The sequence below is a fragment of the Rhinolophus ferrumequinum genome, chromosome 15 (assembly GCF_004115265.2).
Source record: "Rhinolophus ferrumequinum isolate MPI-CBG mRhiFer1 chromosome 15, mRhiFer1_v1.p, whole genome shotgun sequence".
Taxonomy (NCBI): domain Eukaryota; kingdom Metazoa; phylum Chordata; class Mammalia; order Chiroptera; family Rhinolophidae; genus Rhinolophus; species Rhinolophus ferrumequinum.
Window position 1 is genome coordinate 39,928,623 of NC_046298.1, and position 26,052 is coordinate 39,954,674.

A 26,052-nucleotide genomic window follows, 5' to 3' on the forward strand; every position below is an offset into this window, starting at 1 on the left:
TTTTTCTCTTGCTGATTCTGCTTTGTATCCTTTCATAATAAAACACAGCTATGAGTCCAACTGTATACTGAGTCCTCTTAGCAAATCATCAAACAGGGGGCTGGCCCTGGGGACCCCTGGCACAGTTTCCTTCCACAACTCTTTTCTCCTCCTTGGCACTCACCACCATTGCCATCCTATTTTAGTTATTTAGTTACTGTCTTCCCCTCACCGTGTGTCCCCCTCTGTTCCAGTACCCCAGCATTACCCCGCACAGACCCACAGATCCTGGGAGCTTATGTGCTGAATGACAACTACAACAGCTTTATTTCCAAAGCTGGTTCCCTCCCTGGACTTGTGATGGGAAGAGGGCTGTTGGTTGGAGCAGCAGAGCCGTGCGGGACAGGGGTGAACAGGGATGGGGCAGCTGGCTCGGGAGGCTGGACACCTCACACCGGCTCCATCTGCAGCTCTTCCCCGTCCACGGCCTCGATCTGGTGGAAGGCGGCATGGGAGCCAATGACCACGAGGGTGGCTCCTGCAAGAAAATGGACAGTTCAGGGCCTTGCTCCCTCACCTGGCCCCCACCACCCACCCCCGCTACCCAGCCCCTGTACTCACCCAGGACCCAGAAGACAGCAGAACCTGCACCAGCCAGCCAGAAGAAGGGAAAGGAGACGGACCCAGCAAGCGCATACTGATGGGCAGGGCTCACCTCTCGGCCTGGGGGCAGACAGCGTGGGGCAGTTGTTGACACGTGTGTCCTCTCCCAGAGTAATCCCGGATGCCCCCAACAGTCTGATGTCACAAGCTTTTGGGAGCTTTAGGATCATCCAAACTCATGCCAAGGTCCTCCAAGTCCTGGCCCCACCCATTTCTCCAATGTCCCCACGGTCCGCCAGGAGTCTCAGACTGGTGGCCCAAGGCCAAGTCTGACCTGTGGAAGTTTTTTTTTAAGTCTGTACAATATTCCCCAAGAATGTGATTAGTGGCTAACAGAGAAACTGAATGATTTCACCTAACAATAGATTTCTGGTTTCTTGTGGCAGAGTAAAATTGGGTCTGCAGGCCCGAGGGGGCTGCAGCGGCTGAAGCCAGGTAGTGACTGTGCTTGAGGAGCTCCCTCCATGCCCTGTGCTTGCCCACCAGGCCTGTCCACCAGCCTATCTCTGTCATGTACGTAACTTGCAGGCCGTTGAAGGACTGTATCAGGACTACCTGCTTATCTGATCCCAATTCCTCCCTGTCCTCACTCCAAACATTGAGCTTGCTCTAGGTGGGGAATGTTTGGTGCCAGTCTGGGACCATATGGGCCACAGGCCTCAGCTTCCCTCTGTGAGAAGTCCCAAGATCTTTCTGGTCCCACCCAGGAAGCAGGACAGAGGCGTGGGACAGATCTGGGCCAGTGTAAGATCGCCACCTGCTGTCTACTATGGATACCTGCAGCTGACGCTTTCTGTACAAGTCAGGGAGAGAGGGGAGGAGTAGATTTAAGGGACAGCATCCAGGAGGAGAATGAGCCCCGGGGGCTCTCATTCTAGGTTTGGGGAATAGCAATTTGGGTGGCTGAGGCTGGGTGGCATTATCTGGCGCATGTGAGATTTTAAGGGACCAAGTTTGGGGGTTTAGGAAGACTTAGGTGTGGGATGTAAGGCTTTTGTTCCAAGAGACCAGAATTTGAAGGATCACGGATGCATCTGGGCAGGGGATTTCTCACCAAAGAGCACAAACTTCGACTGCAACGTGCGCAGATAGAGGATGTAACAGGCACCAAAGAAGACGGCCAGAGCCACCAGCAGCATGGGGGACGTCATCCTGGAAGAGGGCAGGGAAGCATTCGTCAGGCAGCTGCGGCTGGCACTGCCAGGGGGACAGACCCTGAACTTCTACACCGGCGGATGACAGGCTATGTATGTCCTTGAGACCAGGCAAGTTCAGGTGACATTTGGTCACACTGGGTCCTGCTCAAGCTGATGGGGGAGACCTGGCCCTTCGGGGAGTCTGGCAGAGCTATCCCATGGGGACGGTGCCTGGCCAGGGAGAGAAGGGGCTGGCCGCTGAGGGCGGGGCCGACCAGTGCCACTTGGTTGGGGCGGGGGCGGGCGGAGAGGCGGCACTCACACGCAGTACAGGATGAGGCCCAGGAACACGAACACATAGTTGCTCTGGTAGTACTCCACGTTGCGTACAAGGCGCTGACACAGCTCGCCCAGGTTGCGGGGCCTCGAGAAGCGCCGCTGGTCCACGAAGGTGCCCCAGGGCCGGATGGTCGCGCGGTGCCGCTCCAGCCACTCACGGCCCGCGCCGGATGGGATCAGTTTCGGCAGCAGGGTCCTGGTGGGCGGGGCCAGGTCAGCGGTAGATCAAGACCGAGGCGGGGCCTCCAGCAAGAGCGGGGATGCAGGAACCCAAACCCCGGGGTTCTGCGGGTGTGCAGGATGGGGGGGACGGGGGAGGGAGGGGTAAGGGTCTGAGGCTCCTGGATCCCAGGGGAAGAGGGGGCCGAGGGCCCAGGCTCCAGAGTCCTCGAAGAGGAAGCCAGGGGCCTAGACTCTAGTCTCTGGGGATCCAGATTCCTGGGACCCGAGGGAGAAGGGGGCAGAGGACCAGAACTGCCGGGTCTCAGTCCTGGGAGCTAGAGTAGGCTTGCTTACGTGGCGCTCAGCCCTTCCGCCTCGGCATCCTTCTGTTGGTCCTTCTCCGCCGCCATGTCTGCGTCGTGAGGGGTAGAACAGCTGTAACGAGCCCTGAGCCCCTCAGACCCCTCGGGACCCGCAAGAGCTGGGCCGCAACCAGCTCAGCGGACGTGGCGCCTTTCGGAAGCCGTGGGGGGCGGGAGTTCTGTCGCGGAGCACTGTGGGAGTTGTAGTCCTGATGCTGTCGGGAAGGGTGGGCGCCATGATGGTGGTCTGGCTAGCAAAACACATTCGGGAAATGTAGTCACATAAAGCGACAATGAGCGCCTCTGGGTATTGTGGGAGTTGTAGTTTCAGTAGCCGGGCGTGTGGCGTCGCGGAAGGTGGGTTGTCACGAGTGGGCTTTATAGGAGCTCTAAAGGCGAAAGCAAGTGTTAGGTATTCTCTCTTGTGCAGTGTACAATGGGGACCGTGTAGAGCTGTCCTTCGGGCTCTAGAGGGCATAAGAAACACCTGGAGAGCTTGATAAAACACTAGATAAAAATTCTGATTTAGCAGATATGGGGTGGGGCCCATTTATGGATAGGCATTTTTTTTAATTGGAGAAGGGGAATAGGACTTTATTGGGGAACAGTGTGTACTTCCAGGACTTTATCCAAGTCAAGTTGTTGTCCTTTCAGTCTTACTTGTGGAGGACGCAGCTCAGCTCCAGGTCCAGTTGCCATTGCTAGTTGCAGGGGGCGCAGCCCACCATCCCCTGTAGAAGTTGAACCTGCAACCTTGTGGTTGAGAGGACGCGCTCCAAACAACTGAGCCATCCGGGAGCTCAGCGGCAGCTCAGCTAAAGGTGCTGTGTTCAATCCTAGTTGCAGGGGGTGGAGCCCACCATCCCTTGCGGGACTCCAGGAGTTGAACCAGCAACCTTGTGGTTGAGAGCCCACTGGCCCATGTGGGAATACAACCGGCAGCCTTCGGAGTTAGGAGCATGGAGCTCTAACTGCCTGAGCCACCGGGCCGGCCCCTAGATAGGCATTTTTAATAAGTACCTAGGTGATGCTGCTGCTGCTGGTGTATGGACCATATTTTGAATAGTGAGACTCTAGAGAATTCGTGGGAATCTATTCCTTCCTCAAGAGACAGGCTAGCGAGAGGGCCATGGTTGCTGCAAAGCTCCCTGCTCAATCCTTGGGCTCTCAGGGATAAATGGTTTAGGACTAGAAACCTAGAGACACCCTTCCCCTTCCCCTTGGATGGGAAGAAGGGAAGTTGGGAAAGGAAAAGGGTTGAGGACATTTAAAAGAGAATTTTTTAATGAAAATCCAGGCTGTGTTGACCTTGTCACCTCCCTGAACCTCAGTGTCTTCATCTAGACAGTGAGGATCCTGATGGTACCACACTCGAGGTGTTAGGACGATTCAGTTACATGGTCCCAGTAAAGTGCTTGAAAGAGTCTCGATACTTTGCAACTGCTCGATAAATGGGAGTGGGTGTTATTGCTACTATATTATCATGAATGTTACGACTATTTCAGAGTTCAGCCTTCTCGAGTTTAACAGTAATGTATTAGGGGCTGTTGGCCTGTATCAGGGAATGCCCCAGAGTGGCTGGCATCTCAGGCCGGGGCCTTTCTTTTCCCTAGTTCCCACAGCACTGGTTTTTCCGTCTTTGCCCCTGCCCTTGCCACCGAGTTGCAGGAAAATGACTGGCATTCTAAAGGGGTGCACAGAAAATCCTCAAGAATGTGTGTGGCAGTGTTGGGAAGCCTGTGCTCCCTTTCATGGACCGAGGGCCTAATTTTCCAAGGCTGGGTTGGGCTGAAGAAGAAGTCCCACATGGGATATCCAGGCAACCCTTAACCCCAGTTTTTGTCTTCCAAGGTTCACATCCCTTTTAGATTTGGGCTTTGAGGCCTGCGACATTCCCAGGAGGTGGGGTAGGTGGCCCCTGCTAAAAGGGCTGGTGGAGCAATAAGCAGGGAGGACCCTTGGGAAGTCCCAAGCTGAAGCTGAATGAACTACACTTTGAAGATCAGTTGGCTCATTACTGTTTATTTCCCGTTTGTCAGACACAGACTTTTAATAGTCTTGTTCAGGTTTCCCACTTGGGTCCAGCTTGGCTTCAGGAAATAAATGGCGGATGGCGAGTGCACACTTAGCTCAGAGCATTAATGGGGGAGCAGCACCTGAGTTCAGAGGTCACCAGTGAAAGAGCCCCCAAGAAGAAGATGAATCTTGGGGAGCAGAGAGTTGAAGGCACAGGTCCAGCTGCTTCCTCCCATGGCCAACCTTGGGAAAGTTGGGTTTGATTTTTGTTATGAGAGCTATTGGATTTCCTTATAGGAACTCAGTGAAAATGGTTGTACTCCATACCCCACCAGTACTTGCTCTGAGCAGAGGACATAATGGGCAAAGGTCTGGAGGTGTCGAACAGCATGGGCCATGGATGGTGGGGTCCAGAGGCAAGGACATTGTGGGAGGGGCCCCCTGAGTGGAGTATGGAGGGAACTTTAAATCAGGGGATTTGGAGAGTTGGGGCCTTGTCCCACAGACAATGTGGGAGAGAAGCCCTTGAAACAGGGATTGTGGAAGAAGGGGCCCTAAGGTAGAGATATTGTGAGATATGGGAGGATCCCTCAGACAAGAGGCTGGTGGGAGATGGGGTCCGTGAGAGAGGGGACCTGTGACAGGTGGGCCTGAACCAGGGGGAAGATGGGAGGTAAGGGGGTACCGGAGAAAACTATGAGAGATGGGCCCCGGCCCTGTAGTCCCTCCAGCCTGAGGCCTCCTTCCTATCTCTTGGATCACCAGAGGAAGAAGAGCTGGGAGGAGAAGAAGACCCTAGCATAGACAACCAGAAACCTGGGTTATATCCTTGCTGTGTGACCTCAAGGAAGTCCCTGCCTTCTCTGGGCCACTGATTGCCCACTTGTCTATGGGAGCATTTCTTACCCTGTACCCTATGAATAGTTTCTGAGGCCTCCCTTGAAGAGGTCCAGGCTCACATAACCCCTACCAGGACCAGGCAGGCTGTGTCCTGGGCATCATGAGTAGTGCCTGGCACACATGCCCCTGCCCTTTGACTAACTGCCCCCTCAGGTTCAGGCACTCCTCCTCCAGCCATTGTCTTGTGCAGTGGACGTGTGTACACACTCACCCACACTTGTGAGCTCTCGGGATGCCAGCCCCAGCCCCTCCTGACTCTCACCTCTGGGCTGTATTAACAAGGCTGCCTCAAGGGAAGTGGTGTAGCTACCCAACCAGAATGGCTAAAATTCAAAAGTCTGACAATATTGAATGTTGATAAGGAAGTGGAGCAACTGGAACTTTCTTTCATGCAGTGTGGGAATGCAGAAGGATACAGCATCTTTGGAAAGGGTCTAGCTATTTCTGTTAAACATAGTCCATCCCAAAACCAGCAACCCCACTCCTAGGCATGTATCCAACAGAGATGCATACATCTGTCATTACTAGAATGTTCCTATTCCGAGCAGCACCAATTGTAATAGCCCCCAAAGTGCAAACAAGTGAAATGTCTATCAACGGGAGAATGGATGAAGAAATTATGTTATAGCCACACACAGCAATGAAAATGAGTGGGCTACATACATGTGACAGCTACATACATGGGTGTTTGTCACAAACGCGATGTTGAGAACGAGAAGTCAGACACGAGACAACATGCTGTAAGTTTTCATTTATACAAAGTCCAAGAACAGGCACAGCTAAAGGATGGTGACACACATCAGATCAGCTGTGGCTTTTGGGGGGGGTGGCGCTGACTAGAAAGAGGCATAAGGGAACCTTCTGGGTGGATGGAAATGCTCTATATTGATCTGGGTGGTGGTTACACGGTACGCCTTTGAGATTTGTGCACTTCCTGGTATGAAAGTTTATCTCAATAAAAAGAGAAAATTGCACAGTGACTTAGAACTTGGACAGCCAGGTACAAATCCCAGATTTGTCGCCTCTCAGCTGTGTGAATTTGAGCAAGTCACTTTCCCTCTCTGTGCCTCCCAACCGTGAGGATTACATGAGCTGATACACACAGAGGGCTTAGAAGAGGGCAGGGCACAGAACGGACGGTTCAGTCGCCACTGTCACCATCATCACGGTCGGCACTGTCATCACCCCCCCATGCTCCTTCTCCTCCTCCAATATGCGAGCATCACGAGTCTGAGTCCCTTCCTCTCCTCTCTTCTGATCCCATGATCCTATCGCCTGGTGAATTCAAGCTGTTCTCACTCTTAACTAACTTTGGTTTGGTCTAAAACGCCATGATTTCATGACCCCGAGACTTCCAGGCTGGTGCTGGCGAAATTCCTGGTTGGGCAAATCCCCGAGCTCCATGTACCAGCACAGGGAGACCACCCCACCCACACCTCCGGCCCAGAAAGCAAGCACAACACACACACCGCTTCTCTCTCCCCACTGATATATTTGATAATTGTCCAGAACCAGAGATGGCATCAGCCGGGGTAGGGGGAGGTCGATGGGGAGTAAAAAAGAGCCCAGGGAGGGGACTCGGAGGTAGGGGTGAGGAGAGGGAAAGGAACAGAGTCACAGAAAAGAGAGGAGAAAGGCAGAGGCAGGGGGCGGGGAGAGAAGCTAGCCAGGGGAGGAGACGGGGAGGGGACAGGAGATACTTTGAGGGGGTGGGGCCAAGGTGGGGGCCCTGGGGAGAGAGGGCCCCTCCCCCAGAATACAAAATGAGGGGCCTGGAGGGGGCTGTCCTGGGCTTCAGGGGCGCGGGAAGAGACGGGCCAGGTGGTGGGGTTGAGGTCAGTAATAGGTTTCCTTCTCCACCCAACCTGGAGAGACAAAGGAAGAAAGGATCAGCGGAGAGAAGCACAAGGACAGAGAGAAAGAGAGAATTAGAGAGCGAGAACGACACAGGCAGAAACCACAAAGGACAGAGACAGGTGGAAAGACAAGAGGAGGCCCAGAGAGACAGGAAGAGAGAAGAGTTGGAAAGGGAAGGGAGAAATAACACAAAAGGGAGACAGCAAAACAGAGTGAAGTTAGCGTCAGGCAAGTCACCAGTGCTTCCCTGCCCCCCAGCTGCCCCAGCCTGTCTCCCCGTTAGCCCTCTCACCCCCAGGGTTCCTGCGCAGGATGAGTTTGCGGATTTCGTCATAGACAAAGATGAGGAAGCTGTAGGGGAAGGCACAGAACCACCAGCTGGGCCTGCAGGACGGGACAGAAGGAGGGCGTCAGTGTGGGGCCATGAAAGGGACAAGAGGCAGTCCCAGAGGACAGGAGAGGCTCCAGGGCGGGGGTGGAGGCAGAGAGGGGGCGGGTTCCTCGATCCCTCCTGCCCACAGGCGAGGGGTGCCCTGGCCATGGCTGTGGGCTGGGGTCTGCAGAGTGCCCACTGGGGATGTCCCATGGTGGTGGAGGCTTGGTGGCATCAGAACAGGGACTGCAGTGGGGGACACAGAGGCAGGATCCCGAGACACCAGGAGAGGTGGGGCCTGTGAAGATGTCCCACAGGGAAGGCTCCTGGAGCAGTGGTGGGGGTCCTGGAGGTGGCGAGGGACACTCACTTGAGAGGATACATGCGAAGGGCCACGTCCATGCCAGGGCAGTAGGACAGGAAGGCAGCGAGGGCTGTCTCCTCAAACAACCCAAAGATCAGGATCTTGTTCCTGGAGGCACAGGCAGGGCTGGAGCCAGGGAACCTGACCGGCACCCCCACCCACAGAGACAGAAGCACACCCAAAGGAAGACGGAGAGACAGACAACGGACATACATGGAGACACAAAGAGACAGAAGGCAAAAACGGATCCAGCGAGATGACGACGCGGAAAGATACAGACAGAAAGACGGAGACAGCGACAGACACACAGGCAGGCAGGGACGTAGACAGGTAAAGCAGATCTGGAGAGGGACCCAGTGAGTGACACCACACACGTACGTGGGGGGTGGGGGGAGAGACAGAGACTCTAACACAGCCGTGACCACTTGAGAGAAAAGTCAACTCAGAGACAAAAACTGAAACATGGAAACCGAGTGGCGGGCAGATGGGGCCCTCACTTCATGCCCTGCTGGAAGACCGAGTTTCTGCGTGTCTTGCAGATGATCAGGTCGGCCCACTGGACAACGACAATGCTCACGAAGAAGGCCGTGTGACATGTGAACTCCACCACTTTCCTCTGCTCGTAGGTCTGCGAGAGCAGTGACCAGCATGCAGGACAGTAGTCAGCATGGCCTCAGCCCGGCCCCCTGCCCGGCCCCCAGACTCCTTGTCTGCACCCCAAGCAAAACAGGGACTCTTCCCAAGGGAGTCCCCCAGGGCCTCAGAAATGTCTCCCTTCTTAGGCTTATGGCCCCACAGGGAAAAGTTAGGAGATGTCCAAGAAAGGAGAGAGGTTAATGATAACCCCAGTTGTCAACCGGGGACCGTCCCTGGGGTGGAGGTGAGTGGGAGGAGGTCGAGGACCCTGTGGGCCTCCCGAGGGGACAAACACCAGAGAACTTGGAAGGGACAGACAGACACAGGGAAGAAGGCAGGGAAGGCATCTCACCTGTTGGGGCAGAGAACATGGCCAGTGGACGCCAGGCCCACAACACGCTGGGCCAAGAGCACCAAGACGCCCTGTGTGCCCAGCGAGGATACGGACGAGGTCCCGGGGCAGAGGGGCCAGCATGGGAAGCAGGATAGCTTGCCTGGGCTCCTACTGGGGACGGGGCTGCAGACTGGGAGCCCCGCCATGCGGTGGGCCAGCCCCACTCACCCACTGCTGCCCGTAACTGTCCTCAAGGTCATTGACGGTGCGGTCGTCCCAGTTCAGCCGGATACCCACCAGGTTGCCGGGCAAGAAACCATTTTCGGCCAGGATCACAAAGTAGGAGAAGAAGCCACCTAGAGCCTGGATCATTCCTGGGAAGAGGAGAGAAGGGAGATAAGAGGCTTGGGTGGGGGCCGTCAGCCGGCCTAGAGCACATCTGGGGTCCCCTGAGACCTCCCCAAGGAGTCCTCCTGTCTGAGCATCACTCAGGGTGGGGCTCCCGAAGGCAACTTGAGGGTGTTACCTGGTCGCAAGCACCTGAGATGGGTCTCTGGGACAGGAGCCCCGCGGAGAGGGCTCTCCCCAGATGGATAACCTGGTGGCTCCCTCCCACCTGACCCAGGCCATTCTGAACATCAGGAAATCCCTGAGGACCTTCAGGCTTGAATCTGACAGGCTCCTATGCAGGAATGACCTCCACGGCCTGTGACCACCGCCATGAAGCTTCTGTTTGCTGGGACACTCCCCGTGACGGGAGCTCCGTCCCTCTAATGCTCTGAACACGTCAACTCGAGCAGCAGGTTGAGGAGGCAGAGAGGGTGGGCTCACTGCTGCCCTCAGAGAGCTCACCGGCTGCTCTTGTCCTGGATCGTGGATGTGGGGGAGGCAGTGGGCTCTAGAGTGGCCAGCCTGAGCCCACCGTGACCTGTGTCCCATGTGCTTCCTGGGTGCGCCCCCCTGCAGGCCTGTCCTCCACCGTGGTGACCACCACCCCTCCGCAAGTCATTCCTTCTAAACCTCCCGCACCAAGCTCTACTGCATTCACTCAGCACGAGGTTTCGCAGTGGCTGCAGTGGGCCAGGCCCTGCTCCAGGCCCTGGGCGTCCAGCCCCGGTGGCGACAGGGTCCCCAGGTCCTCACCAATCTGCCCGTAGGCCATGCTGATCAGCCTCTCATTGACCAGCTTGTCCGTGCGTGGGTTCCTGGGCTGTCTCTTCATGATGTCACTCTCGGCAGCCTCATATGCCAATGAGATGGCAGGGACCTGGGCAGGAGAGGTCAGGTGAGCTGGGGATAGGGCGCCCTGGCCTCCCGGGACCTGGGGCGGCGGGGGCTCACCATGTCGGTGCCCAGGTCGATGCAGAGGATGGTGATGGTGCCCAGCGGCAGGGGGATGTTGGCCATGATGAACAGCAGGAAGGGCGTGATCTCCGGGATGTTGCTGGTCAGCGTGTAGGCAATGGACTTCTTCAGGTTGTCGAAGATCAGGCGGCCTGCGGCACGGGCAGGCTCAGGGCACCCTGCTGCCTCGGCCCCTTCCCCGCCCCGTGCACGGATGCTTCCCAACTCAGCCCCTCACCTCCCTGCCTTCCCACGTGCATGTCCAACCACGTCGCCCCCTTCATCCTTTCTTGAAATACAACCACTTTGGAAGCCCATTCGGCAGGTTCTATTAAGGTTAAACATCCCCTTCCCTACTGACCCAGTAATCCTGCTCCTAGGTTTACACCCAAGAGAAACCAGCGCTTATGTCCACCAAGAAGCAAGTGCACGAACATTCCCCACAGTGAGAGTCACAATAGCAAGAAACAAAAGTGACCCCAATGTCCACCAACAGGGGAGTGTATAAATAAGCCATGGTCCCTCGCTACGGAATGCCACTCAGCAAGGAAAAGGAATGAGCTATGTCCCACCCAATTCTGTGGCTGCATCTCACAGAAGTTATGTCGAGTGAAAAAAGCCATACACAAAAACATTCATATCACATGATTCCGTTTAGATGAAATTTGAAACTAATCTATGGTGCCAAAAGTCAGGACAGTGGCTATTTCTGGGAGGGTGGATATAGACTGGAGGGGACCTGATAAGACCCTGATGGGGGTCTGCAAGTGTTCTCTCTCTTGATCAGGGTCCGGGGGTTGCATGGATGTGTACGTGTGTGAGAAGTCATGGAGGTGCCCAACTTAACGTATGTCATAGTCTAATAAAAATTCAATCAGTAAAGTGTGCCTAAAGTCAAAAGAAACTAAAGATGAATGCAGCCACCCCGCCCCCCAAGTGCTGATAGACATGAGCAACAAGATGATATGTCATTAAGAAGGAGCAGAAAGAAGGTCTGCACGCAGGTATGGATGGTTTGATCATGTTTGTGTAAAAATAAGATGCTTAGGTGTTCACACCTGCTATTCACTTTCCCTCTACTGCGTGCACTGCTCTCCACAAACTAGTGGAGTCTCATCCTAAAATATTTGTGGATGAAACAATGACTTAAATGTGCTCAAACGTGATCCAAGTGTGTGTAGTTGGGCATTGAAACAAGATCAGCATGTGCTGGTAACTGTCAGAGCTGGGCAACGATAACAGCGGGGAGGGAACCATGCCGTTCTCTCCGCTTCGGGGTAAACCTGCAATTTCCCCTCCTGGAAGTTAAACTTTGTTTTTGTCACTCCCGAGAAGCCTTCCTTGTCCACCCTAGGTAGGATCCCCATTATTATATGTGATAGCACCCCGCTTGCTTTCTTCTTAGCAGTCATCGCAATTTGTAATTATGCATTTATTTGTTTGTGAACTTAAGGCTGTCTTTTCCAGCATCTGGAAGGCAGAGACCATGTCTGCTCTGCTCACAGCTGAGCACCTGCATGATGCACAAGGTAGGAGCCTAATAAATGTCTGGAAGGTGAGAACGCGCGTGTCCGTGAGTATGAACATTGCATATGCATAGAAGATGTGTGGGGGTAAGAAAGGGATAACCCTGGTTTCCTCTGGGAGATAGGAGACAAGGGATAACGACATTTATTTTGTCACTTTAGGCTCTGCTTGAATTCTTTTATCAGGCATTATTTTTTACACCAGGGACATTTCAAACGGGAGAGAAAGTGGAAGAAAATGCACCACAGTATCAACAGTGATGATTTCTGGACTGTGAGGCTATGTGTAATTCCAGTTTTCTTCTTCACGTTTTTCTACATTTTCTATAATTAGCATGAATTACTTTGAGGATCAGAATAAAATTAAGTGTGAACAAACCCCATCTGTGGCCGCATCAAAGCCTGGAAGGAAGCGGTGCCTGGGCTGTGTAGCCTGGGCTCCTGGCTACCCCTTCACCCCCCCTGCCTGGCCTTTGCATGCTCTGTTTCCTCCACCTGAATCTCCTTTCCCTGACACCACCTCCGTGAAAATGCCAATGTGGCCTTTGGGACTCTGCAGCGAGCCCTGTCCGTTCTCAGATGCTTCCTTGCCCTCGACCCCAGGCTGGGTGAGAGCTCTTGGGGGACCCTCCGTTCCCGTGGTTGCACTTACAAGTATTTTTAAAATGCTTTCCAAGTCTGCCTCACCCACCAGACTGACCCTGCGCTAGGCAACGCTGAGACCCAGAAATGCATCAGCTCAGTCCTGCCCCCTGGAAGTCCCCATTGCGGGCCCAGTGGGATTCTGGGGTCTCCCCGCTGTGCATCCAGCTGCAGCCTGGCCTGTTCCCCTTGCCTTTCTCTGGCCTTGTGCAGAGACCTCAGTCCCCAGGGTCACCTGGCCACTCACCCTCCTCCACACCCGTGACAATGGAGGCAAAGTTGTCGTCCAGCAGGATCATGTCTGCTGCCTGCTTGGAGACGTCAGAGCCCGCGATGCCCATGGCCACCCCAATGTCAGCCTTCTTCAGAGCAGGGGAGTCGTTCACACCATCCCCCGTCACAGCCACGATTGCACCCTGCAAGGAGAGAGGGTGAGGAGAGAGCCCAGAGGCCTGCCCGGCCCCTCCGCCCAGGGACCCCAGCCCCAGCCCACCTGTCTCTGACAGCCCTCCACAATAATGAGCTTCTGCTGCGGAGACGTACGAGCAAACACAATCTCTGTGTGGTTCTGCAGGATCTCGTCGATTTGCTCAGAGGTGAAGTCTTTGAGGTCAGTGCCGTGGATCACACAGGCCTTGGCGTCCCTGGGACGAGCAGAGAGTGGTCAGGATGTGTGGGGAGTGGTACAGGGACAGAGAGCCAGGCAGGCCAGCTCCACGGACGGGAGAGGCACAGGACCGGGCTCTGAAGCTAAGGCTTGGGGAGGCTGAATGACTTGTTCAGTCACACAGCCTGTGAGTGGCAAAGCTGGGATACCAGCCTACACCAGGCTGCCCGTCCTCACACGAGGAGGCGAAGCAGGACCCAGGCGCTGAGTCAACAAGAGGCCCGGAAGGGAGGGGAACCGGCCACCCGCAGGGACAGTGTTGAGCCAGCAGGTGGCGCTCACCGGGGGTTGACCTGGCTGACGGGGATGTTGAGCCGGGCGGCGATGTCCTCCACGGTCTCGTTGCCCTCGGAGATGATGCCTACACCCTTAGCAATGGCCTTTGCGGTGATGGGGTGATCACCTGTGACCATGATGACCTGCGGGCATTGTTTGGGGTGGTCCAGTCTCCCTGCTGGCCCCTGGGGCGCTGGCCCTGCCTCCCCCAGCTGCCCCAGGCCACACCTTGATGCCTGCACTGCGGCACTTGCCCACTGCATCCGGGACGGCTGCCCGGGGCGGGTCGATCATGGACATGAGGCCCACGAAGCAGAGGTTGTCCGTTGTGAAGTTCACGTCGTCACAGTCAAAGGCAAAGCCCTTGGGGAACTGCTCCTCGGGCAGGTAGTAATGGCAGAAACCTGGTGGCAGGGATGGGGCGGGACATGAGGGCTCCGGCCCCCAGACTCTGTGCCTCTGGCCTCACAGCTCCCAGTCAACCGGACAGTCAGCCGACATTCATTTCCTAAAGATGCCATATTCATTCATTCATTCATTCATTCATTCATTCATTCATTCATAGTGCATTCTGGGAGACCCTATTCTGAGCAGGCTCTGAGCAGCATCACACCCCTTAACCCAAAAGGGGCCCCCAGAGCTGGCCCAGCCCCTGCCCCAACGTGGCCCCAACTCAGTCCCTCCCGTGATACGCACCCAGCACGCGCTCGCCCAGGCCACCGAGCTCAAGGTAGGCGTTCTGGAAGGCCTCCTTCATCTCCTCGTCCAGTGGCTGCTCCTTGCCCTGCAGCAGGATGGTGGCACAGCGGTCCAGGATGCGCTCAGGAGCGCCCTTCATCACCAGCAGGTACCGGTTGTCATTGGGGTCCTCAGTCTCATGGATGGAGAGCTGTGGACAGAGCAGAGGACAGGCGTGCCTGAGCCTCGCAGGGGCCTGGAGGCTGCCCACAGAGGGCCAGGGAGACAGAGGACCCCTGCTCTGCCCAGAGCCGTGGGTGCCAGGACAGACCGCTCCCCTAGAGGGTGCTGCCCGAATCTCTCTATGTAAGAGAACATCTGTTTCTCAGAGTCTCTCGCAGAGGTCTGTGCTCACCCCTGCCCATTTCAGCCTCTCTGTCTCACAGATGTTTCTGCCTTTCCTTCTGTCTCACAGAAATCTCGCTGACCTTAGGACATGTGCCTCGCTCCCTGCCCTCTGCCTCACCTCACTCCTTATCCCGTCTGACCCATGAACAAATCTGGTCGGTTCACCTCTGAAATACACCCAGATTCTGACCTCTTCTCACTCCGCCCTGCAAACTTCCTTCTGACCGTCACCATCTCACATGGCACAGCACAGCAGCCTCCACACTATGTCCCGATTTCGGCCCTCCCACCCCATGGCATTTCCTCCCCATAGCAGCCAAGAGGATCCTTTCAAAACTGTGAGTCAGTGGGAAATGGTGCAGCCACTTTGGAAAACAGACCAGCAGTTCTCCAAAAGATTAAATGTACAGTTAGCATATGACCCAACGATTCCCAGGTATACACCCAAGAGACATGCAAATTATGTCCACACAACTTGTGTATGAATGTTCCCAGCAGCCTTAGGCATGGCAGCCAATAGGTACAAACAAAATGTGGTCTATCCATATGTGGAATATTATTTGTCCATAAAAAGGAATGAAGCACTGACACACGCTACTACGTGGATGAACCTTGAAAACATTATGCTGAGTGAAAGAAGCGAGACACACAAGGTCACGTATTATATTGATTCCATTTATATGAAATGTCCAGAATAGACAAATCCACAGAGACAGAAAGTAGATTAATGGTTGCTTAGGGTGAGGGGAGAACGGGGGAAGCGGGGGGCAATACCTAAGGAGTGTGGGGTTTCTTTTCGAGGTAATTAAAATGTTTTAAAATTGTGTAGATGACTGCACATATCTGTGAATATACTAAAACTACTGAGTTACACACTTTATTTTTTTTAATTTATTGGGGTGACAATTGTTAGTGAAATTAAGAATTACACACTTTAAATCACCCATTTGAAACGTACAATTCAGTAGTTTTAGTATATGGTATGTAAATTATATCTCAATATAGCTGTTTAAAAGTGAGAGTCAGGGGGCGGCTAGATGACGCAGTGGGTTGCGCCCTCCACAACTAGATTGAAGACCGAGGGGCAGCCGGATGGCTCAGCTGGTTAGAGCGCGGGCTCTTAACAACAAGGTTGCCGGTTCAATTCCCACATGGGATGGTGGGCTGCACCCCCTGCAACTAAAGACTGAAAATGGCGATGGGACTTGAAGCTGAGCTGCGCCCTCCACAACTAGATTGAAGGACAAAGACTTGGAGCTGATGGGCCCTGGAGAAACACACTGTTCCCCAATGTTCCCCAATAAAACAAAACAAAACTGTGAGTCAGGTCCCATATCTCCTCTGCTCAGAGCCCTCTGGTGGCTCATGTCTCCCTTCACACCCAAGTCTGGCCTGGCCTGGCCTGGCCTGGCACCCACTGTCCTCACCTCCCACCACACTCCCTGGCTCACTGCTTGCCACACTGGCTGCCTGGTTCTTGTTCAAACATGTCAGCATACTTCTGTCTCAGGGCCTTTGCACATGCTGTGCCTGTACGCTCTTCCCCACACACATACCTGCAGGGCTCTCTCTCCCTCAGCATGGTTGCCAGCAGACATATTCTGTACTTCCTCATGCCTGTGTCACTGTTTGTCTTTTAGCACTAAAGTACACATTCCATGAGAGGAGAGACTTCACTCTTTCACTCACTGCTATATACCCCCAGTGACTAAAACACGGGCCTGACATGTGGTAGCTGCTCAAAAAAATATTTGTTAAAAGAATGAAAGAGATCTCTGGCTGGTTTCCAGTCTCTGCTGAAGAAATATCTTTACTCCTCTGCCCCCCGCTCCAGTGAGACATTGCTCTCACCCAGGTCTATTCTTCTCCCTGCCAGGTGGGTACCCTCAGTCCCATTTTACAGATGGTGAAACTGAGGCTCTGGGAATATTAGTAACCTGCCCAAAGCAGGAAGGCAGAGGGGCCGACCTGACCGCTACGGACATTGTAGAGAAAGTGAGGTCCAGGCCAGCTCTCACAGAGAGCCCCAAGTACCTGGTATTTGTTGGTGGAGTTGAAGGGGATCTCGGCCACTTTCTTGTTGCGTTCCCGCATCAGCTTCACGGAGCCAGAGGATAATTCGATGCACTTCAGCAGGGCTGACTCGGAGGCATCACCGGCAACATCCCTCTGGGGAGAGAGGGCTGTCAGGGCCAAGCAGTGGGGGTTGGGCATGGGCAGGGCCAAAGCCCGGCGGGCAGCGGACCCACCTTCAGCACAGGGATGTTGTCCTGACCGCCCTTGAAGACGGCCCGATTGCAGAGTCCGGCGATGTGAGACAGGGCCACCCAGGTGTGAGAGCTCTTGTCGAACGAGGTCCCTGAAGGAGGCAGGTGTCATGGCTGGGGGGCGCCTTGGGGCCAAGCCCCGTCAGTCCCACCTGGGCACCTCCCCTCACCTGACTGATCCTCAGTGGTGTCGGCCTCGTGGATCTGGTTATCGAACCACATGTGCGCGACCGTCATGCGGTTCTGGGTGAGGGTCCCTGTCTTGTCCGAGCAGATAGTGGACGTGGAGCCCAGGGTCTCTACAGCCTCCAGGTTTTTCACAAGGCAGTTCTTCCGGGCCATGCGCTTGGCGGTCAGTGTCAGACACACCTGCAGGGCGCCCAAGGGCAGGCAAGTTACAGGTCGAGCCTGGCGGCAGAGTTGGGCCAGCAATATGAGGGCCAATAACTCAACTGCCCAGCCCAGGGAGAATCCTGGGTGGCCTGCGAGAGAGGATAATGTCACCCAGCAATTCTATCCCAAGGTACAGACCAACAGAAAAATGCACCCCAAAAGACATGTACTGGAATGTTCGTTTATAATAGTCACAAACTGAAAACCCAGATACACTAACAGCAAAAGGGATACATCGATTATGGAATAAAGATGGAATACTGTACAGCAATGAAAAAGAACAAGCCGCAGGCAACTGCATGGATGAAGTTCAAAAACATAATGTTCAGTAAAAAAGAGCAGAAACAAGAGTTCATATTGAATTATTTCAATTGATACGAAGCAGGGAAACTATGCTCTTAGAAGTCAAGAAGGGGTTCTCCTGGGGTTGGGGGCTGGATGAGGTCTTGAGGGGGCTCCTGGGGAACTCAAGCTGGGTACAGCTGACATGGATGTGTTCAGTTTTCCCAGACTCTCAGGCTGCACATTCACGTGTACAATGCTTTGTGTGTGTATTAAATGTCAATACAAAGCCTTTGACCTAGAGCAGTTTTGAATGTGCTAAAATGGAAAATTTTGCATGATATAGTAGAATCAAGGATCAGACTAGTATTCCTATAACGGTCGCTTTTATGTACCTGAAACGCTTACTACACTCCTGCCGGGGAGGGTGGCAGAGAGCATGCTTGTGCACTGGGGCTGACGGCTGGGCTCTGGGACGGGGACCGTTATTCTATTTTTAACCATTTTAATGTATTCTTTAGACTTTTTACCACAAGGGGGTACTTCTTAATTTTGTAAGTTAACTTTAAAAAAGTGATAGGCTTATTAGTCCTCTGTGCCCTGCAGTGTTTCTCAAGGTTTTCATTTGTTTGTTTTTTTAATGGGACTGACTCCCAGGAGCCTCCTTATTGAAGATCTAGGATGCTCAGCCCTCAACACTCAACTTGCCCAGATCAAGAATATTGCAATCCAGGCCCCCAACCCTTCCTTCCCCAGACCCAGGGGTCCGGGCCTTACAGTGACAGTGGCCAGCAGACCCTCTGGGACATTGGCCACAATGATGCCGATGAGGAAGATGACAGCCTCAAGCCAGCTATATCCGAGAATGAGGGAGAGGACGAAGAAGGAGACACCCAGGAAGACGGCCACGCCGGTGATGAGCTGGATAAAGTGCTCGATTTCGATGGCGATGGGCGTCTTGCCCACCTCCAGCCCTGAAGCCAGGGTGGCAATACGGCCCATGACGGTGCGGTCCCCTGTGGCCACCACCACACCCCGAGCCGTGCCTGTGGAGCCAGAGGGTATTAGACTGAGGTGGGGGTGGGGGCTCAGTGAGGTTCAGAGGGACCCCAAGCTCCTGATGCACATCCCTCTGTCTGGACCAGCCCTGCCCTGACCTGGTGCTCCCACTGTGCCCCACCTCACCTTCCACGCAGTTGGTGGAAAAGAAGGTGATATTCCGAGTCTCCAAGGGGTTGTCATGTGTGCAGTCGGGAGAGCGGGTCTGGGGTTCTGATTCACCAGTCAGGGAGGAGTTGTCTACCTGGGGGTGGGTGCACAGGAGAGTAGGCTTAGCCCTGGGCCTGGGGTCCGGGGCCATTTGTCCAGGGAAGACTGGGGCTGAAGCCTGTGTGTTCCTTGAGGTCACAGCTAGAAGCCTGGGTGCCTGGGTGGATGAATGGAGGCCAGGGGTTGGGCTCCTGTAGGTGCGGAAGCTACAGGGCTTCCTGCCAAGGTTTAAGGTACCTATGGGTCTGAGGGGTAGAGACCAAGAGCCTGGACTCCTGGGTCTGAGGGAGGAGGGGCTGGGGGCTGGACTCCTGGGTCTGAGGGAAGAGGAGCTGGGGGCTGGACTCCTGGACCACTCCAGGAAGGGCAGAGCTGGGCCCCAGGACCCAGGCCCACCTTGCAGCCGTGGGCTGAGATGATACGTAGGTCAGCCGGGACTCGGTCTCCACCCTTGATTTCCACCAGGTCCCCGACCACCACCTCTTCAGCGTTCACCTGCATCTTCTCACCTTCCCGGATCACCAGGGCTTGCTGGGGTCAGGATAAAGAAGGGTCTCCTCCTGCACTCTCTCTGCCTGGATTCTCTGTCACTTGGCATGGCCCCCACCCACCTGGCCCCCTCCCGGGCACTCCTCACCTGGGGAACCATGTTCTTGAAGGACTCCATGATCTTGGAGCTCTTGGCCTCCTGGTAGTAGGAGAAGCAGCCAGTGATGATGACCACGGCCGCCAGCACGATGCCTAAGTACAGCTGTGGGGAGACACAGGGTCATGGCCACCAGCCCCACCAGCCCCACCCCACGTTCTGTGGAATCTTAGAAGGGAGCTTGGCATCAATGGGGGCCTGTATTTGTGCATCTGACCCCAGGGTTGTGTCCATTTGAAGGTCTGTGTGTCTGAGTCTCTCTTGTCTGTGTGTCTGTCCACCTGTCTGTGTTTGAGTCCCTCTTTCTGAGCACGCGTGTGTTTGAGTCTCTGGGTCTGTCTATCTCTCTATTTTGTGCATCGGTCTGTCTTTCTGCATGTGTTAGAGAATCTGGGGTGTGCTATTGTCTGTCCATGTATCTGTCTGTGTTTAGGTCAGTGTGTCTGTCTGACTGTCTGCCTGGCTTTAAATGTATAAGACTGTGTTTGAGTCTCTGTGGATCTCTGTCTCTCTTTGTTGGTCAGCATAGGTCTGAGACTGTTTGTCTGTCTGCTTGATTAGTTTTTAATTTCTAAGAATATTGTCTGTCTATGCTTTATGCTTATGTCTGTCTGTCACCAGGTAATGCTTGCAACTCTGTGTTTCAGTTCCTGTGTCTGTCTTTCCATCAGTCTATGTCTGTCTGTTTGTGCCTGTGCATCTGAACTAGGTGGCCCTGTGACTGTCCAGGCGTGACTGTCGCCTCTCCGCAGGTGGGTATATGTGCGTGCATACGTGTGTGCGCGTGCGCGTTTGCGTATATGTGTGTGATGTAAGGATCTATATGCAGTCAGTGTGTGGGTCTGTGTTTACGGGCATGGCGTTTGTTGAGACTGTGTTTCAGTGTGTGTCCCCTGTGTTGGGTGGATAGGTCCTGACAGATCACCAGGTGGTTGTGCTTGGGTCTCTACATGAGCACACACTCTCTTTGGGTATCTTTCAGGCCATGACCACCTGGTGGTGTCTGTCCCCAAGGCCACTGAGGTCGCATAGCCTTGGGGTGGAGCCTAGCTCACATATCCTGCTCTGAGATCTTGGATAAGTTACTTGGCCTGTCTGAGCCTCAGTGTTCCTTGTCGTCTCTGGGTTCTTTCATGGGATGATTGTGAAAGTCAGATGAGAAAAAGGAGGACAGTGGCCTTTGAAAACTCTAAAGGGACAAGGAGAAGTATTCTTGTGCAGAGCAAGGTGGAGAGCACTCACATTGTCCCCAGAGGGATCGTCCTCAGTGCCCGCCTGGATGCCATAGGCCAGGAAGCAGAGGATGGCCCCAATCCACAGCAGGATGGAGAAGCCCCCAAAGAGCTGGCGGCAGAACTTGACCCACTCCGGGGTGGTAGGCGGCGGTGTGAGCGCGTTAGGCCCGTCCCGGGCCAGAATCTCCTGGGCTTTGCTGTGGGTCAGACCCTAGGGGACACAGGACTCACACAGAACCCTCCCTGAGCAATCCTGGTACCCCGACACTTCATGAGCACCCCAGGACCCAGGGGCCCAATCCCAGTCCCTCCTCCCCCAGGCCTGCCACACCTGCACACAGTCCGTGTTATATTTCCGGCAGACCTCTTCCACTGACATCTTGTGCTCTGTCTGAGAAACAGAAGTTTGGGGGAGATGGTGAGTGTTGAAGCCCTCAGGAGTGGGCGGGGCCTGTTCTGGGAGGATGCACAGTACAGAGGGTGGGGCTTACCATGGCCACCTCCTTCTTGAGGTCATCCAGGTCCCGGCGCTCCTTGGCGCCTTTGCTCTTCTTGGGCGAGCTCTTGTCATCTTTTTTGTCCTGCGAGGTGGCGATACGATAGCTGTCAGAGCCACCAGACTGCGGGCGAGAAGGGGTTACAGGGGGACACCGGCCCTCCGAGCCCACTCTCACCCCGGCCTGTGTCTCTGGACAGAGGGCTGGTTCAAGGATCTCAGTGTGTGACTGCCCTGTGTCTCTGGGAGGGTTTCCCTGTGGCTCTGGGCGTATAAAACTTGCCAACTGGCTTCACTGTCTCTGGCTCCATGTATCTCTGGGTTTCTGTCCCTGAGGGTCTCCATCTGACTCATTCTGTGTTTGTCTGTTTCTGTGGCCATATCTGTGGGTCTCTCCCCTTCCATCGCTATGTGTCTTTTTATCTCTGTGTGTCTCCTTCTGTCTCTTTCTCCTTTTCCCTGGGCCTGTCCAACCTTCTGAGTGTCTATCTTTTGCTATGTCTGTCTGTCTGTCCTTCTCTATATGTATCTTTTTTAGTCTGTCTGTCTCTCTTTCTTGGTCTGTCTCTCCAGGTCTCTGTTCACGCCTCTTTGTCTCGTTCCGTTTTGTCTCTTTTTGTCTCCTTCTATCCCTTTGTCTCTCCATCTCTGTATCTCTGTTGCTATTTCTCTCTGATCTCTTGTCACTTATGTTGTTGGTCTTTCTCTGTCTCTGTCTCTGAGTCTCTCTGCATGCGTCTTTCTACGATTTTGTCTCGCTCCGCTCTTTGGCTCTTTATGTCTCTCTGTCTCTCATACAATGTCTGTCTCCATCTCCTGAGCTCTCTCTCCTGAGTCCAGCTGAGTCTGTTGCTCTGGGTTCCTATCTCTGCCCATGTCAGTGTGTTAGGATCTCAGACTGTCTCCAAGTGTTAGTATTTTCTGTCTCCATGTCCCTGTTCATCCTTATCTCTGCTTCTCTCTGTCTTGTGTCTCTTCCTTCATCTCTTAAGCTGCCTCCTTCTCCAGTGCTCAGTGTGCGTATCCCTATCTGTCTCTTCTGTTTCAACCGTCTTTTCTATCTCTTACTGTCTCGCTCTGAGATCTTCCTCTCTATCCCGTGTCTGTCTCTCTCTGGGTCCATCTCGGCATCTCTGTCTTTCCAGCTCTAGGTCTCCCATATGTCACTCTCCCTGTCTTCTCCATCTGGCTCTTTTCCTGGGCCTCTCTCCCCAGCCCCATGGATGTCTCATTCTCTGTCTCACAGGACCCAACTAATTTTGGGAGACCCCACAAGCCTGGCAGAAATGGAGAGGAAAGGGCACTCCAGGTGTTAGTCACAGCTGGGACGAAGGCCCAGGAGGCAGCGTGCTCTGCACAGGGATGGTGGCCTGGCTGGACATGCAGCCAGCCCTGCAGGCTTTGACTGACAAGCTGTGGGCCCTGGCCTCTCTCCTGAGGACTGGTGGGAGCCAGGGGCAGGTTTGAATAGGAGTGGGCACAGTCAGGTGTCTTGAGGATAGAGTGGGAGAAAGCTGGGATTTGGGGTGCAGAAGAGCGAGAGGCAGAAGCTCTGGGCCTGGCTTGAACTAGATGTGGTGTGACGGGAAGTGCTTGAAGTTCCAGTCTACAGGCCTGGGCAGATGGGTCAGGGAGTGTCCTGGGGCACTGACAGGAGGGCTGGGGTGACACCGAGTCCTAGTAGAAGGCCACTGACAGAGCCTATGGGCCCACAGCCAAGCCGGGATCCCAGGTTCTGCATGGCTCAGAGATAATCTCCGCGTGACCTTGTCGAGGGCTGAGCTGCCTGCTGTCTGTCCCCCGACCCGGCGGCTGGGGGGCTCCTGGGAAGGGCCGAAGCCGGGAGGTCTGGAGCCTCTTAGAGAGTTGCGAGTGGTGGGAGGGAGGCTTGGCCCTGGGCCAGGCCTGCAGCAGCACTGCGTCTGCCATGGCAGCACAGAGACTTGGGGGACAGTGAGGGCCTCCTCCATCCCCTGCCCAGGAGGGGTCTCAGCCTCTTCAGAGAGGTCGACTAGACCCATGGATGGAGAGATGTGAAGATATAATGTGATGGGACTAAGGTAGTGATATGAAGGGGCTCGCAGGAGATGAGAGATGGGGGCCTGGCGAGAGTGGAGGAAAAAACCAGCTGCCCACCTCTGAGGCCTTAGCGGAGGCCGGGGAGCTGATGCTTGGGTCCCTGTGGGGGCCTGGACCCCGGGGTCTGAGGGAAGAGGGGCTGGGGGCCAGGACTCCTGGGTCTGAGGGAGGAGGGGCTGGGGGCCTGGGCTCCTGGGTCTGAGGGAGGAGGGGCTGGGGGGCCAGGACTCCTGGGTCTGAGGGAGGAGGGGGCTGGGGGGCCAGGACTCCTGGGTCTGAGGGAGGAGGGGCTGGGGTCTTGGATTCCTGGTCTGAGAGAGAATGGGCTGGGATACCCTAGTTCCTGGCAGACTAGCCTTGGCTCTTGCTTGCCCTTGCCATGACCAGACTCCCTTGGGGGGTGGAGAGGGAGCCAAGGTTTTCCCAGTCAAGGCAGGAGGCCCATATGGGTGCTCTGTGGGGTGGGGGCACCTCTGAGGTGGAGAATATGCCTGCCTCGCTGCAGCCAGCTTCTGTGGCTCCTTGCCATTTTCCACGCTGTCCGCCTTCCCTGGACGCTCTCAGCTCACGCAGCCTCTGCACCTCGGCCAGCCTATCCCTCCCCTCTCAGGGTGTCTGGGGCATCATTTCTGAGCATCTCTCCCTCAACCTCCCCTATTACCTTCTGCCTCCTCTTCCCATCATTCAGGCTGACTGGATAGGAAATGTCTGTCGTTGGGTCTGCTCATCTCAGCCTCAGTTTCTCTCTTTGTCTCTGTCTCTCTATGTCTCTGTCTTGCCCGTGTCTCTGCCCATGTCTGTCTCTTTCTTTGTCTCTGTATCTGTCGCTTTCTCCCTATCTCTTTTTGAGCACCTCTCTGTCTCTGCATTTCTCTCCCTCTTTCCATGTCTGTCTCTCTGCCTCACTTCTCCCCCTGTCCCCACTTCTTTTCCCAAGACCCCTCCCATTCCTTCTCTAAGGCCTTTCGCCTCAGTCCTCTCCTCCATCTGTGCACAGCTTCTCCTCCCTCCATCCCACTTACCTGGAGTCATCACTGCCTCCCCCTCCTCCCTCTTCTCTCCCAGTGCTCTCCCCACCCAGTTCCTCTCCCCATCCACCCTCACCCACCCCAATCTACAGATCTGCAGCCCCACCCCCCACCTCCATCCCCGGACCCATCAGCCTTCATCCGCCATCTTTCTCCCCATGTTTCACATCCCTTTGCCATTAGCCTCTCCCATCTTGACCCTCTCTTCATCCTACCCAGCCCAGCCCACCCGCCTCCTTCACCCACTCCTCCTCCCACGGCCCCGCCCCAGACACGCAGGGAGGAATCCAGGGTTGCAACGGGGTCAGGTGGTCAGCCAGGAAAGGAGGCGGCATCTGCTGGAGAGACTCATAGACAGACAAGGACACACGGACATGGGAGGCAAGGGCATAGCCAGGCATGCACGACACCCCGGCCCCCCACATGCATTTGCACGCATCCCCCTCAGTCAGGCACTCAGTTTCCTCGCCAGGGTTCTCCTGCTCCTCCCAGACCCCCATGTCTGCTCCCCCAGATTAGGGGCTGGACACACACGGCAGCCCCAGGTCACACTGCACTGCGGAGCCCCCCCCCCCACCTAGGCCTGGAAGGAGAAAGAGAGGTCATCTGGTCCCATAGCCCGGTCCTGTCCCCTCTCGGCTAGGGAAGTAGAGGGGCTTCAACACCCCCAGACACAAACACCGGCTCGCAGACACATCCAGACAGGTTGCAGATAGTCAGACACAACCGGAGCCACACAATCGCAGGCAGACGGTGCTGGCAGGGCCCAACAGAGCCAGGAGCTCACACGCGCGCACATGCACACGCACACACACGATTGAGCATGCCACCGCATCAGGTCAGGCAGAGATGCCGCGAGCGGGTCCGTGCCGGGCGGACCCGGGACACAAAGACACGCCAACATGCGCCACAGAGCCCCGCGACCCAGGCGGCCCGCGTACACACTCGACCATCGTACACTCGACCAGCGACATAACCACACGCGCAGGCTGGGTCAGTCGGCTCACGGGGTCCCGCAGACCTGACCCCAGAGCGCAAGGGTCCCGGCCCGCAGACACTCAATGTCACTGGACACATGATGTCGCACACACACACCGCCCGGCCGGCCCGAGCACCTACCCCCATCTTGGCGGCTCCAGGGAACAGGGGTGGGCGAGCGGGGCGGGGGCCGGGGTCGGGGCCTCGGGGCGGGCTCAGGCGCGGGCTCGGGCTGGGGGCCTCTGCAGTGCCCGCGCCTCGGTCCGCACGTCTGTCCGGCGGTCAGCCCTACCGCGCAGGGTCTGCGGCTGCCGCCGCCTCCAACGCCTCATATGCCCGCGCTCGCGGGGGGGCCGGCGTCAGCCTATCAAGGGCGCTGCCGCCCTGACGGACGGACGGTGGCCCCGCCCCCGGTACTGCAGCTGTCCTCCCTGCCCCCAGCCTCCTCCAAGGGGGTGCGCTGCAGGAGGGGGGATCCCGGAGATTCCCGCTATGAGGAACCTGGAGACCCCTCCCCCCGCAATGGGGGAGGGTGTCTCCGAGGAGGGGGCACTGAGGAAGTGAGAGCCCCGGAATTCCCCTCATGGTGGTGATGTGCCACAAGGGAGAGGGGTGCGCTGCGGGAGGTGGACCCAGGGTGGGGGAAGCCCTGTAAACCATCGGAGTGAGGCAGGGGGCCCGGAGCTCCTCCATCCGCAGTGAGGCAGGGGGGCCCTG

General features: G+C 55.6%; 2 protein-coding genes across 2 annotated transcripts; both read right to left on the bottom strand.

The window, feature by feature from the left end:
• Nucleotides 1-275: 275 nt before the first annotated feature.
• On the bottom strand, nt 276-2,825 carry RABAC1 (Rab acceptor 1). Its single transcript, XM_033128779.1, has 5 exons — nt 2,634-2,825; nt 2,101-2,313; nt 1,697-1,794; nt 601-702; nt 276-517 (listed from the first exon to the last, which is right to left on the bottom strand). Exons 1-5 carry the CDS (start codon nt 2,687-2,689, stop codon nt 429-431), a joined length of 558 nt encoding a protein of 185 aa, XP_032984670.1. The 5' UTR covers nt 2,690-2,825; the 3' UTR covers nt 276-428.
• Nucleotides 2,826-7,029: 4,204 nt separating this feature from the next.
• ATP1A3 (ATPase Na+/K+ transporting subunit alpha 3) lies at nt 7,030-25,632 on the bottom strand. Its single transcript, XM_033128673.1, has 23 exons — nt 25,477-25,632; nt 21,246-21,335; nt 21,086-21,145; nt 20,762-20,965; nt 19,511-19,624; nt 19,270-19,404; nt 18,790-18,907; nt 18,382-18,650; nt 17,100-17,298; nt 16,912-17,021; nt 16,697-16,831; nt 14,273-14,465; nt 13,805-13,980; nt 13,583-13,719; nt 13,127-13,277; nt 12,881-13,049; nt 10,463-10,617; nt 10,265-10,388; nt 9,350-9,495; nt 8,649-8,779; nt 8,158-8,259; nt 7,707-7,798; nt 7,030-7,422 (listed from the first exon to the last, which is right to left on the bottom strand). Exons 1-23 carry the CDS (start codon nt 25,480-25,482, stop codon nt 7,394-7,396), a joined length of 3,045 nt encoding a protein of 1,014 aa, XP_032984564.1. The 5' UTR covers nt 25,483-25,632; the 3' UTR covers nt 7,030-7,393.
• Between the last annotated feature and the right edge of the window lie 420 nt (nt 25,633-26,052).